We start from the raw sequence: 15,436 nt of genomic DNA, 5'->3' as shown, positions 1-15,436 counted from the left end.
CTGAGATTTCTGTGTCTGTTGTACAGCAGTACTGTGGCAAAAGCTACCAGGGAGTAACAGAGTTATAAAGTTTCAATGTAAAAGTTTATAGGGAAGGAATGAAAATAAAATGTAATCTATCCATTTAAGCACATATGTCTCCTGCCACTATACGTACTTTGAGAACAAAAACTGTACCTTACTCAGATTTGCACCTTAACAGCTCCTAGCATGGTAACTTATACTCTTCAATATTAATTTTCTATAATTTTACTTTCATTTCCTTTAACATTTATACAAAATCCAATTGGCTTACTATTATGCTAATTATGTAACTTCAAGTTTTAACAAGAGAAACATAAGAAATGCACACAGTTAAAGCACTAGCATAATATGACACTAACACTACCTAGTTACCCAAAATCAGGTTTGAAATCCATAAAAATAATTGCTAATTTCAAGAGAATCTTGCCAATTAAACCCTACTTTCTTAATATCTTAATATGACTGATTTTCTTTATGAAGAAATTTTTTAATACTAAAGGATTTATAAGTAAATCTACTTTGAAATTCACCCAAACAGGAATTAAATTATTTTGTTCACTAGTTCAAATGTGTGTTATAACTCAAAATGTCTCAGAGAGAAATGAAGCAGAAAATAAAACTTCTACAAAAAATACTAACAAAAGTGCTGCCTTTTAAAATATTTGCAATTAAAGGAAAAGACAAAATCCTTCAAAGCCATCTGTAAATTTTAAAGAATTATTCATAATAACTTGAATGTAATGAAGTCGAAATGTGTATTACTGTAATTTGCCAAATGGGATTATCTTTAATACGTTAACTCTCAACTGATTAATTAGAGCAAATTAATGAATCTTAAAGCCACTGAAACAGTTTAAGGTTACTGTCTGGTATTGTTCACTCTCAGCCAATGAGAATATCAACAAATATCTACTTCAAATTTAATTATTAAAAAATTTTGTGGTGAATCTGATGGGAAAACTAGGTGACAATTAATTTGAATAACATAATAAAGTTGAATATTCACCAAAAACGGGCAATGAGACCGCCCAAAAGTGTTTTCTATGAAGAAAGCAGTAATAATAAAATCAAAAACTCAACAAAGGCTAACTATATCTAATGGAAGATTCAAGTCACTAAGATATTTTTTGGAAATACGTTGTCAGCTGTACTTTCAGTAAACCTTCAAGATGAAATCACGGAATGAACATTAATGAAAGAGGTAGAGCAACCAAAACGTAGCCAATCCTGCTCAGGTACCTGCCCTGATGCCTCTGATTAAGTTTTCATAGTAGACTAAACTAAACTGTGTCCCTTTCATCTGACATATGAGTAACACACCCAAATGCTTTGAGTTGCCAAGGAGAAAACTAAAGGAATGAGTCTGGCAATGATATGAGGGTAGAGAGAGACTGGGACCTTAGAAGGTATATACCCCATTTAGAAGTATTCAAAATTCCATATTTTGAAACACTCGTTTAGTCAAATAATCCACATCTGCAAGCTAAATTACACCAAAAATTCAAAGTCCTTTTAGACTTTCAAAGTCATCTACAAACGTTATCTATCAACGTCCTCCCAAGTTCTCCCTCTTAAAGCTTGTAGGGTCAACTGACTTCCTTCAAAGTCCAAGGACCCCTATTCCTAGGTTCTCACAAGTCTGCCTGAGATTTCTCAAAAGATAAAGTACACTCTTTATTGGGTGTGTTTGCCCTAACAAGCTAATAGCCCCAGGTAATGCCTAATCTCACGATACCTCAGGCTGGTTTGTTTCAGCCCACGCCTCCACCTTATCAGAGTCATTAACCCCACAACCCCATTCATGGACCCTAAATTTGTTACCTCACCTACAACCAATCAGAGAACTGTGCACAACACAGCCCCCAACCCATTGTATTCATCAACCCTTTACCCGTAAAAGACCTCAATAACCAACCCTCGGTGCTTACACAGACCCCTTTCGTCTGTGTGGCCCACAGTTGTCTATGGCAGTGTAACCTAAAAAACTCCTTTTCTATTTTCATTCTTCGTCTTTGGTAAATTCTTTTACCACCTGTGACACCAGCCTGTGGTGTCCCCCAACAAAGCCTGTATTTTCCTCACTTGCATCTTAATAGCACTTTGTCCTAGCATTTTTTTTAATATGTCATGTATAGAAGTTATTCTTTCAAGTTTTTGTGTCCTCCACTAAATTTTGGGCAGAGATCTTTTTTTATCTTTAATTCTCCAAAAGCACAAAATATAGTGTTTTGCATTAAAAAAGATATACCATATACATTTATAAAGTTGAATCCCAACTCTTTCTTTTCTAGTCATGTCATCTAGTACAAAACATGAAAAGATCTTGGCCATGATCATGAAGTGAGTTCTGATCTCAGTCCCAGTGAAAGCCCTTGGTTATAATGCAGTCTGTGCAATAAAGTTTAGAAAAATTTCAGAAATATTATGAAAGCAATAAACCTAGATTAGAGAAATTCAACATTTAGACAATAAATGTCTAGCTTATCATTAAACATACTGTGAACGAAAAATACTGCAAACCCTAATCAGTAAACAAAGAATGCTGAAGCCATCAAGTCATCAACTGCTGCTGCCACCCCCCACAGTGAAGACAAGCCTGCAACCCAACCTCTGCAGCCACTCACAATGGTGCACCCTGAGGGGACTCAGAATAATAAAGGACAAGATACTGGCCCTAGATAGCTAGGTGCTTGTCAAAGGAATGAATTCAATGAGCCCAAATGTTTGCTTCCTCCCATACACAGAAAAGCACTAAATTCTTTAACTTGAGATGCCTGGTTTTCTTTAGATAACAAGTAACCTTTTATTGTTCCAACTACCTGGTCTTTGTTGTAAAGCTCCTATGTATCCTAGCTCCACCTCCCCTACCTCTTTGGAGCAGTCCCTCAGGGCGATATGAGAGGCTGTCATCCAGGCTCAAGTCCTCTCGCCAAATAAAACAGAACTCTCAACTTTTAGGCTGCACGTTTATTTTAGTCGACAATACTTTAAGAAAAGAAATTTGTTAGTCACTACAGTAAATAGTAAACATGTATCTATCTAATTTCAATACCCCTTTGAGAACAAAGTGTTTTTTTTTTAAATATGAGGGCTAGAAAAAAATTCTTGTGCTTATTTTCAAGGCTGCCAAAGTAGAATAAATATGAAATTAAGAAAATATATTAAAAATATCTAAACAATTAAATAACACAGGCAAAGGTCTAAGGAAAATTCTGATTCAGGGTGTCAGCCTGAAACCTAGAATTGGAAGGTCTAAGACTTTTAAAAAAGCAATCTCTCTCTCTCTCTCTGTCTCTCTCTATCACACACACACACACACACACACACACAAAACCATACTACTGCCATGTGAACAAGCCCAAGATGGCCTGCCGGATCATGAAAGACACATAGCAGTCTCACCCATTACCCCAGGCAACAACCATTCAATCCCAAAGGCAGAGTCACTTAACTGATTTACAATTAACCCCGGACCAAAAGGGTCTCTGGAAGGTGAGTATTCTTGCCAGTAACTTGGGAGCCAATAAACAGTCATAAAAGGAAAAAATGGTTAAAAAAAAAAAAATAAAGCTAACCATGGAGCTAGGGCTAACTTGAGACAGATAATAAAAGCTGGCTGCTTTTCCTTGTAGAAAGACAAAATCCATCCAAATGTTCTCTGTCCTTCAAAGCTCAACTCAAATTACACCTCTCCAGTAAATTTTTTCTTATTGCCCTTAGGCATAATGATCTTTCCTTCATTAGTCATGCATAGACAGTGTATTATTGTGGAAAGAGGCCTGGAGTTTAATCAGTAAGTCTAAATTTACATTCTGGGTTTATCAGCTTTGTGTCCTTAGGCAAGTTTCCTAAGTCTTTGAAACTGATTCCTTATTTGTGAACTGGAGCTTAATAGCTCTCAACCCCACAGGACAGCCATGAGAATTGGATTCTAAATGTGTCAACATATAAACACAAAGTACATACTCAAAAGTGTTTAAGTGAATTTTGTCTCTTTTCTTTCTTTCTTCCTTTCATTCAACTTTGAATTCTTAATGTATGTCAGGCTGTATGCTAGATACTGGGAGAAAGGAAATAATTACTAACAATACCACACACAGCTGTCATCTAGTAATAACTTTTCATGTGTACATCCCTCAAATTAGAATAAGTTTAGAGCTTATGCCTTATGTCTCTTCATGTTTCCCAATAGTGTGTGGCACAGTACCTTTGTGAAGGAAAAGCCTGGCTGGGCCTACTCGCAAATCTAAGTGTAACAAGTGTCGGACTACTGATCTGAGTTCTGCTGGGCTAACCCATAAATCTAAGTTAATAAGTGTCGGTTTGCTGATTCCCTGCTCATGTTGTTTTGCTAGCCAGCTGGATTTTCAGAGAAACATATTTGGCCTTGACATGTTGGTTTGCTGCCTCCCTCCACTTTCGTGATAATGCTGCTGCTAAAGCTGTTCTGTGTCTATTGGCCGAATACCCCCAAGCTTGTACTTAACCCTGTAAAACCTCATGCACACATCTTGGAGGTGCTCAGAGCTTCAGAGCAGAAGCCCTCTGAGCCCGACGGCATAATAAATCTGAGTACTCCAACCCTCCGAGTGGTGCTTGTTTCTTGGCTGGCCTGTCATTTCCATAACACCTTGAGTTTAACAGCTACAAAAATAGTTGTGGATAATTTTATTAAAAAATGGTAAGATTTCCTCATGTAAGTTTTAGCATCTGTATCTTAAAGCAAAGCAAGAGCATTACTGCTTTTGAAGCATAGCTCAAAGAAGACTCACTTGACAGCTCACATCCATCCCTGCTTCCAGCAGCACTTGAACAACTGCTTTATGACCGTTGCGTGCAGCGAGGTGTAGTGGTGTATGCTTTCGAGTGTTGCAGCTCATTAAGTTAGGATGCGCACTGATGATCATTTTGACCACTCTAAGCCGTCCATAGAGAGCTGCCAGGTCCAAAGGAGTTTCCAGCTTGCTGTTCCTGATGGTAGGGTCAGTGAGCTCTTCTAGGAGAACAGCAACAACTTCTGAGTGCCCATACTGAGCTGCACAGTGTAGGGCAGTTTCATTTTCATTGTTCTATAGAGACAAGAACAAATTGCAAGTTTTCAGAAATTCAATTCTTTATCAAAATCCAAACATGGTAATTTAAAATCAGAGATGCTTTGAAAATCTAAGTTTAAGATTTATCTGTTTTACTAAGTATCTTACAGAATTTTATATTTGATAAAAGTATCTATATGTATATGAAAAGTACGTATCAATTCATTATATCATATCATTACCACCCAAAAATCCCATTTTATCTTTATCACTTCAAATGGAAAAATCAAAATTTTCCATACATTATATATTCCAATTTCCAAGAGTGATAAATGATTTAACCATGTTAGTCAGTGGCCCTGCTGGGCCCAGATGGTCAATGTTATCTCCACTGTGCATCATGTCTCTGTGATATTTGTTAATGAGAGAGATTTATAAAATTACAACATACTTTTAACAGACTGGCTTTCCAGAAGACAGTTGAGACAGTAAATTCTTTGATAATGAAAGATTTACAGAAAGGCTTCTCAAATTAACTTTCACTTTATTTTCCATTTAAGTACAAATCATTGCTTCTTTTGCAAAGAGAATGAAGATACACTGGCCCTAAGATTAAACCATATCTTTTTCAAATATAATTATGGATTGAGAGGCAGACCTACATCTATATTCAGACAAGTTTATCAGGAGTATCACAGTAGTACATGTGTAGCTTCTAAGTGTTTCATTTGAAAATCAATGAGATTTTCCTAGAACTTTAGCAGAATAAAAAATGTTAAAATGGAGAAAACTGAACCCAGTTGCAAGGCAACCTCTTTAAGAAAAATAAAAGCAAATTATGAAATAATTCCTCAAAGACCTCTCTACCTTTGCAAAGGCTTTAGCCGAGGAAATTATAAGTGCAAAGATGAAACTTTTCTATTAACTCCAATTATCACTGTTCACATCTCAAGAAAAAAATTATGTGAAACACTCAAGACCTACTCAGAAGAAAATATTCATAGAGTTCATCCATAATATCCAACACATACTTGAATTGTCACATCAATGAAGACCACAACTGTTGTACCTTATAAAAGACATGTGGTTATATACTCGTGTCCATACTCGCTAGTGGTCTAAGGAAATTCAATTTGAAATAAATAGGCTGTGATAAAGCACTACCTAGTAACGGCTAGTATGTCTACACTAAGCATTCTTAAACGGTTTTGAATTCTTTCTTTTTTAACAGATGGGCATTCTCTGAAAAATTAGGACACTTTCAGACAATGGGTGGCAGTATGAAACTGGTTAACAAAAGCTATTTACCAAAAGTCTTACTTCAAAGTAAAAGTAATGGAAACTATCTAACACTAGTCAGGTTTCAGTTTTGGTGAATGGCACAAGAATACACTTATGAGATTAGGCTTCTCTGGTTTTTGCCCTAATGTTAAAGCAAAAAGAAAAAGAGGAGGAGAAGGTGGAAGGGGTGGGAGGAATGAATATACAGAGAAATATAAATTGAAAACATACATATCAGAAAAATGGAAATAATAAATCAGTTGACAAAAGATAGGAAGGATGTGGCAACTATAAAAACTATAATCAAGACAGAGTCCACTTTGTTTTCAAAATTATGTCACCCTAAATTGACCACTAATTCTAGAGCACTATAAAATGGTGATCTAGGTTGAAGCACTAACATGCACTTATTAGCAAGAGTAAATCACTCTGTTTCTCTGAACCTATCTTACTGTAAAATTAAATATTACCTTCCCTATAAACTTCACAGCATAGTTTATAAATCAAGAGATAACATACAGGAAAATGCCTTACAAACTTTAAATATTAAAATGTTAAGACAGAATTATTTTTAAAGAAAGCTATATTAGAAACCAAAGATAACATTCAGAAATCAGAATAAAACCCTGATAATTATATGTATTTTAACATCATAACATGCTGTATTACTGGTTAAAAGCTTGGGCTTTGGATCAGAAACACCTGAGTTCAAATACTGGTTGCATTCCTTAGTAGTTGTGATATTGTGGGCAAGTTACTTAATCTCTCTAAGGTGGTTTCCTGTACATAAAGTAGGAACAGTAATTAATACCTATCTCATCAGGCTGTGGTAGAGCTTAGAAAGATAATGTAGATGAAGTAGTCTGCATAATGCCTGGCATATAGTAAACACTCCACAGCTGAGAGAATTTATGATGACAATAGCAATGTGCTATTATGGAGGGCTCTGGAATTATAGAGACTGGAGTCCAAGTCTCAGTTTTAGTCACTCAGTAACATGGACTTTGATGAGTTCTTTAGCTTTATTGAGCGTGATTTCCTAATCTATAAAATGGGAGTGATAAAATCACTTCAGAGAATTGTGGGAATTAATTAAATAACATATTACAGGTAAAGGTGCTTAGTGCAGTGTCTTGTTATAAATCTCAATAAATGTTAATTACCATTTTTATTCCTTCCCTCTATTGCTTATACATAAAGGTTTATAATCAATTAGCATATTTCTGTCCCATTCAGGGGGGAAAAAAAGAAACAAAGCTAAGGTCAAATTTTACCTATGAAAATAAAATTCCCACATCAGAAACTTTTAGGAAAAATGACACTGAATAAGAGAACTACATCAGCACTAAAGGAGTATATACATAATAGTAAACAAAAAATACTGAAAGCATGGTATTAAAAATCTCAATAGATTTCAACTTGTTTCCAATAAAAAACACAAAATAAAGCAACAGAAGTGAAAAAAGAATTTTGAAGTCCAATCTGCTCAAAAAAATTTTTTTTTAATATTTTAATTGATCCGTTCAATACCACAGAAAACAAGTATTTGTCTTTAAAACACACCAACCATTACAGTTACATGCCATTTAAATCTTCAACTTATAAAAATATAAGTGAATTCAAAATGTTTTTTTTATTTTCACTCATTTTAAAAATATTTTGTTTGTAGAAATTAGCATTCCCTTATTTAACCTTGGATTGTTTTTCCATCTTATTATTTCAGGCGTGTTTTGGGGCATTCAGACAGTTTTAAGAATAACCACCAGATGGCTCATCCCACAATCTTTTAACTTGGTTTTCTGAGGAACAGACAGTATTCTCATAAATATCCTTTTAGTATGATCCGTTGATAAAGATAGCCATATCTGTCATTTTTTAAAGATTAATTCATAACTGTACTCTCACAAAAAACACTCCACATTTTATAATCTGTAAATATAGAAATTTTATTGTGATAAATATTAATAAGATATTTTCCTAATTAATAAAACATTTTCCCTGTTTAGTTTTTTATACAACTGTGTTTTGATGTGAGGAAAAAAAATATTTTTCTTCCCAAGGGGGTTTACAGCTAGCAAGTGTTACTTTTTATTCTTTAATCTGAATTTCATTCAAAGGTCTGCAAAGTCTGTATCCATTTGAACAATATGCTAATTGTACTTTATTAGATATGCTTGCCCCAGAGTAACCTACTTGCATTGATATTGGACAACAGCCAACCTGGAGCTTAATGCCATGTTTGTAATTCAGTTGTTGGCCTGCATGCTGGTTTTCAAATATAGTTTTACAAAATGGGAACAGTAGGGGGCATGCAGAGCTCAAGATGTTTGTTATCATAGTGTACTAGGAGACTGTATTTTACTTGCTAGAATCTGTGGTCTTATTTATTCAGAATACTGAGAATGGCATTACTTCTTAAATACATCCATTATATGTAAGATAGATACTATGTACTTGTAAATATTTTGACTTTATCAGTATTATCCTGCTTCTGTGTTTTACTCAACTTACTCTGGGCAAATGTGCATATATATACACACAGCAAATTTTTAATTTAATATGTGACTAGCAAATATATACACTGTATTCTGTATTTTAGTTCACAAAATTGTACTTAATGTGAAAGTGCTATGTAAATGGAAGGAATTATGCAAATGACAGCTCTCATCATTGTCTTAGCATTTTAAATTGTATTAAGAAAAACTAATTAACATTACAAATGTGAATTCTGTTCTATCTTTAAACAGTCAATAATTATAAAATAGATGCTTATGTAAGGCAGGCAGAAATGTTACAACTACCTCCCCATGGGATTTTTTTGTTAACAAATATCTTTACAAATGCCCAACTTAGTGTCAATGTACCATATACAAATGCCAAAGAATTTTTCAAATTTCTCCTTTAGGAAATTCAGCAGTGGAAAGGTCTTGGACAGGGTAAACATAGAAATCATCAATTTTTCAATGTGACTTTGCCTTCGCAAAACTCTAGAAAAATCATAGCATAAGCAAATATTTGACAAATATACCTGTTCATTGACTCTGGAATGTGATGGTCCATGATGAATAAGAATCTTCACAATTTCCACATCTCCCTTCCAGGCAGCCAGGTGAATAGGAAAATAACCTTTATTGTCTGCTACATTTGTTGATGCCTCATATTGAAGCAGTTTGAGAACTATGTCCCTACAAAGAAAAAAAAAAGAATATAACAAAAAAGAAAATATGCTGAACTATACAGATTTTATTAAACAGATAAGTATAAAAGTGTACTAGATACCAGCTGCCAATTTAGAGTAATTCATAGTACTGAGACATAAAATCAGTTTAAGAGTTTGCCTATTCAACATTTGGCTGTTTAACTCACCTGGAAACAACCACACCACATACACAGGGCACTGACTAACCCATAACACTACTTAATAAAATTCATTTGGGCAAACATTTATCTAATTTGATTAACTGAATAAGTTAAATAAAATAATTAAAAGGATAATTCCTCCCATCTTTTTAAAAAGGGAGGGAGATCTTTCCAGATAACTCATGTCTGAGATTTAGTCTAAAGGAAGAGTTGAGGTACAAGCAAACTCCCTGTTTACAAAAAAAAAGTTATCATACCACTAAGAGATATTTAGGGAGTTTACACATCATTCCTATAGAGAAATGGATTAAGAGATTGAAGATTCATATAAAAGAGAAAGCAGACAGCACAGTAGGAAAGGGACCCTGTAGTTTAAGTCCAAGTCCCCCCCCCGCCACAAAATTTAATAACTTTTCAGCCATGGCACACCAAATACTTTGAATGTGTGTTGTTTATACTTGTGCACTCCTTTGCCTTCCTCCTCCAAGCCTAAGAAATTATTTCAAGAGGAAAATTCATTTATGAGACAAGTTCTACCACTGACACAATTTCTAACAATAAGATTTCAGAGAAAATAAAAATGAATCTCTTTTTAACATTCTTTTCTAAAACAGTATTATTTTATAAGATCTGAAATTAGAAGACTTGGATTTAAGTCCCAGCTATGCAAACCTCCTAATGATACGATCCTAGAGTATTATGTAGTCTCATATTTCTTTTTCTTTCCTGTAGAAAATACTATAATAATAATAATAGTGCCTATTGCTCAAGACTGATATGAACATTAAATGAGAACATAAAATAGAAGCCACTCATTAAACAGTAAAACACTATACAAATATTAGCTCTCGCCCCAAGTAAAAATAAAATCCTTTAAGTAAAAATGCTTGTCAAATCACCTTGAAAAAAAAAGTCTGAAAAGCAGAAGGAAACCTGAAATTTGTCCAGTTCCTATGCTTCTTCTCACCTCTCTGCCAGGTAAGAGTTGTTATATAGGGTCTTCTACTCTGAGAGAAATAACTTACAAAGAGGTGAAAATGATTCAATATTTATGAATTCAACAAAAGCAGCTAAGAATCAGAAGTTCTGGTGTAAAGTCCCAACTCTCTAATAATACTTACTAACTTGATTGCCTCGGACAATTCAAATAACCTCTGTCTCTCCTTCAGATATTGTTAAAATAGAATTTAGAGATTACATAATGCTGCGGGTCTCAAAATGTGAATCAAATGAGAAATAAATATGACTATAAAACTGTATACAATCAAAAACTATTCTCAAAGCTTTCTGTTGCAATTTTGAACAATCCTAGTGATCTTTTTTTAACTGAAATTTATCAGCACTTAAATAAAAGGTAAAATAATACCAAAGGGAGTACAGTTACACCTGGATGTAACAAGTAGAATTTATCCTATTTAAAAAAAAAAAGCCTTCTCCAAACCAAATTCATATATCAGAGGAAGATAGTTACATGAAAGGCTTTAATTTCATTTCTCAATGCCTAAGCAAATAAAAAAACATTCTGAAACTTCTAAAAGCATTTCCTTTCTAAGAGGAAAGAAGAAAGTGTGATGGGATCATCAGTACTATTTTCTTCCACTCTCACTCAGACCATTCAGTTTAATATGTGCTTTGGCTCAATTTTTTTTGACACTTTCTAACAATGTAAGTGATATGCATTGAATTTTTCTTTATCAGGAAAATTTATGATATGGTGAAAAAAATGAGTTAACTTCTTGATCATTTGTATTGTGAAGTATTACTACCATCTAGTATCTAAATCAGAAAAGAATAATCTGTATGTTTATAAAATTATTTTTGGTGAATACTAAGATCTTAACTAAATACTATTGTTTTTACTTAAGTTTTTTAAAAACTTATTCATTTTATTAAATAAGTATCTTATTATATTTGTTTATTTTTAAATTGAAATTTGTTTTTTAAATTTTATTTAAGTTGAGTCTTTCCTCTTATTCAGAGATACTGGCTAATGAACTGGCTGAGCTCAAATTTCTAATGTGAAAACATACTTGTGAAATACAAAGTTATATCTTTTAGTGCCTGTTGGTCTTACTGAATCTTAAGTAAAATATTAATCAACAAATTGTCATTAATCTTTCTTATGATGCATCCATGTATATCACAAGTAATATATATTACACAGGCCTTTTTCATCCAGGATCATTAAGAACAAATTAATTCCCAGGTACTTTGTTTAGTATCTAAACAAGAAGGCTAGTTAACAGAAGAATTCCACCAAATCAATTTTTTTAAAATATAATTGACATATAACATGATTTTAGTTTGAAGTATACAACATGATGATCTGATATATGTATATATTGCAAACATAATAAACTTATTTAACATCCATTTTTCTTTTTTACTTAAGTTCCATCTTTTATCTTCCAGAGGTATCAAGAAATGAACATGTTGACTGTGCTTGGTTACCTGGCTTGAAATATTAAGTTATATTGATGAACACTGGCTATAGAATAGCAAGCAGGGAAGTAATTCTCATATCTGAAACCTAAAGTGGTATTCTTTCTTAACAGAATTTGATAAATAAGAAATGCTAAAACACTAAAGTAAATGTGGTTGATGAGATCACAGGAAAAATAATTCAGTTTCCCAGGAGCACAACAAAATATCAATATATATGTATTTACATGCAATATAATGTGTATGTGCAGTCGAACTGTAATAATTCTACCTAATAAAACTGAAAAAGAAAAAAACAAAAAAATCAAATTTAATAATAATCCAATTTAAATCATTGCAACATTTTGTAGCTTGAGGCTAACATATGTAAGTTCAGGTAAAAATAGGAATTCTAAAAGTATTGATTTTTGCTATTATGTTTAATTTGTTTCATTCTCTGATAGACATAAATAATACTTCTCATTAATATGAAATGTCTTTTAAGAAGTTCTGTGTATGATCTGATCAAAATTAAATTAATTGGGAAGGTTCAATATAACAAATTTGTTTACCTCAACATCAAGTTTCCCTATAATTAACCAAAGATACTCATTTTGTTCTATTCTCCTGTGCTTAATAGTAATCCAAAGAATTTTGAAATAAATGCAAATCATCTTCATATGGATTTAGTATTAAAAAAGTAATAAAATTCTCAAATTCATTATGGCCATTTTAATTTCAGACTTTCTTGAAGATTTTATCTCTTCTTAATGGGAACAAAGTTGCAAATATGTTTGACTTTAGGACAATACATTCCATTTTCTAGCTGAAGCTCCTTTATGTACTGAATTCACTCTCATAGATTTCTATAGTGAATAAAGGCAAATTTTAACTAGTTAATATCCCTATCCAAGAATGAAGCAATCAACTAAAAGATATTTATAGGTTATTCAAAGAGCAACTTCATGGACTAGATTATACAAGTCTTTAGAGGAAATACCTTTCTTTCATTAGAAAACCTACTCTGAGCAAATCAGATAGCTTACTATCTGGATTCTAGATCCACTTTGAGAAACAATTTGGATTATAGATAACAGAGTCTAGGATTCAAGCATTAAATGTCTAAAGAATGAGAAGCAAGAATAAAAAAATTTTAACCCCACACATATCAAAGTACATACATATTTGAAGGATACAATAATAATTTAGTACTGACATTTTTCAAAACAGTATCCAAGAATCACAATGTACTCAATATAGTTTAATGAGATGAAACTTAACCAAAAAAAAAAAAAAAGAAAGAAAAGAAAAAGAAATATGCTAAGAGAAGGAAAACTGAAATGAAATATGAATACACAGGTTTAGTAAAACCTTATAGGGAATGATAAGATTATTATTTTAAAAGACAGGAGGAAAGGACAGAAGAAGAAAAAGAAAAGAAAAGAGGGATGGAAGGAAAGGCAGAAAAATGGAAGGAAAGAAAGGAGGGAGTGAGGAAAGGAGTGAGGGAAAGAGGGAGGAATAGGAGGGAGGGAGGGAAGGAAGGAGAATTGGAGGGAGGGTAGGCGGGAAGGAGGGAGAAAAGACCCGCTGATTGCTATTCAGAAGAGAATTAAAGGAATCTAATCTGCAGTAGAAATATGTGAGAGAGACAATGAATCCTTTATATTTTAAAAGAGGATAAAAGAGAAAGAGAAATGGATAGATCTCTAGCCTATCTATTGAAATAATTTATTTATAATCATTACTAGTGAATTTCGTTCTACTGACCATGTTTTTCTCTATTGTTTGAAAGTAATAATTTTCTAATTTGTAATTGCAAATGACTCAGGAAGTCACCAATAGAGTACATTTTCTATTGTGCCCTAATTTGGCTAAGCAGAGATGAACTGTTAATTATCAAATAATGTACTTCAACAAAATGCTGCTCCATTCGCGGATTAACAAGCAGTGATAAACAAGAGCTCCTGATAAAATGTACAAAATAAAGAGGATACAGCCTTAATTTGCAGTGTAAAGGCCATAGGTTATATACTGGGGGAGGCGAAAAGCATGTGCTAAAATAAAAGAATAAACTACAGGACCCTGTAACATTAATTCCAGTTCTATAATTTCATGAACTTCAGCCTAGAAATCATAGTGTTTATGGAAACAATCTAGAGCTGATGGATATAAGAGCAGCAGTAACAAACACAGAAAAGATGTGTTTCTATGCTGCCTGCTAAGGCTTGCTTGGGAAGAATAAACACAATCAACTGACCATTACCTATGCTAAGTGAGAATAGCAAAGACAAAGAAAGGTAAAACCATTATCTTCTGGCTCTGAGGTATATTCTGTGACACTTTTATCTCCTTCAAATATCTCTTCTTAAGCCAATATTTAAATTAACATTACATGAGAACATACTACTTGATGACAATGGGAGGCAGCCTAGAAATACATAACATGACAGAGAAAAACCAATAAGAATTCAGAAAACTTATGTGCATACAGCCACAAGGGGAGATAATGTAAAGTACTGGTAAAAAGTATACATGTGGAACTAGAATACTTAGACTGTAGATATAGCCCCAGCTTAATATCTAAGTAGCCACTAAGTCACTTATCCAGAGCGGTCTTTTTTCTCCAACTGTTAAATGAGAACAGTGAGGAAAGTAGAGTAGTAATCTCTAATTTTAAAGGTCTTTGATAATTTAAATAATTTAAAATCAAGACATCTTATACTCTAGATGAAAATCCAAATTTTAGAATTATAGCATCATAGTACATAACTAAGCCACAAATAATAACGATAGTATATCATAAAATGTTATAATTGGAAGGAATAATGAAAAATATTCAGCCAGTGTTTTCAGTACATTGAACTGAGACCCAAAGAGCTGAATTAAATGGCTCAAGGTCACGTAACCAGCAGAGAGGGAGGGATGGGATTAGAATTTTCCTTTTTTTTCCAATGCCTACAGAATGACACTAAGTAAAATCTTTCTAGAAAGTGTTAAAAAGAAAAGACAAATGAGTCCTTTAGATAAAAGCAAAGCAGAGACATACAATTCTCAGAGAACATCTGCAATTAAAGAGATCTTAAAAGGTATATAGTCAAATCCCCCATCTCTTTGTGATAATTGTAATGACTGCTATTCAATTCACCTAAATTTCCCTCACTTTGCACACTGCCAATAAAAACTAAAAATTATGTAATAGGCCTCAGGGAAATAAACCTCAGTGGTTAGAACTTCACTGAAAATCAAGGAGGGATATGTTTGTTGGGGGACAATATTATTTGCAGAAGTCTTTATGATGTCAAGCTGAGATAGAC

General features: G+C 33.2%; 1 protein-coding gene across 9 annotated transcripts in view; it reads right to left on the bottom strand.

Annotated features, from left to right (window-relative positions):
- Positions 1 to 15,436, bottom strand: part of ANKS1B (ankyrin repeat and sterile alpha motif domain containing 1B) — an 860,784-nt gene that overhangs the window by 729,804 nt on the left and 115,544 nt on the right. For all 9 annotated transcript variants that reach the window (XR_012510715.1, XM_074375248.1, XM_074375245.1 and 6 more), the window contains exons 3-4: positions 9,367 to 9,523; positions 4,797 to 5,093 (exon numbers count right to left, since the gene is read on the bottom strand). Coding sequence is in view for 8 of the 9 variants with exons in the window: in XM_074375248.1 (XP_074231349.1) it covers positions 4,797 to 5,093; positions 9,367 to 9,523 (454 nt within the window). In the remaining variant the exon portion in view is untranslated. The remainder of the gene's footprint in view (positions 1 to 4,796; positions 5,094 to 9,366; positions 9,524 to 15,436) is intronic.

This window comes from Camelus bactrianus, chromosome 12, assembly GCF_048773025.1.
Source record: "Camelus bactrianus isolate YW-2024 breed Bactrian camel chromosome 12, ASM4877302v1, whole genome shotgun sequence".
In the NCBI taxonomy this organism is placed as follows: domain Eukaryota; kingdom Metazoa; phylum Chordata; class Mammalia; order Artiodactyla; family Camelidae; genus Camelus; species Camelus bactrianus.
This window is presented reverse-complemented; position numbering and strand designations above follow the sequence as displayed.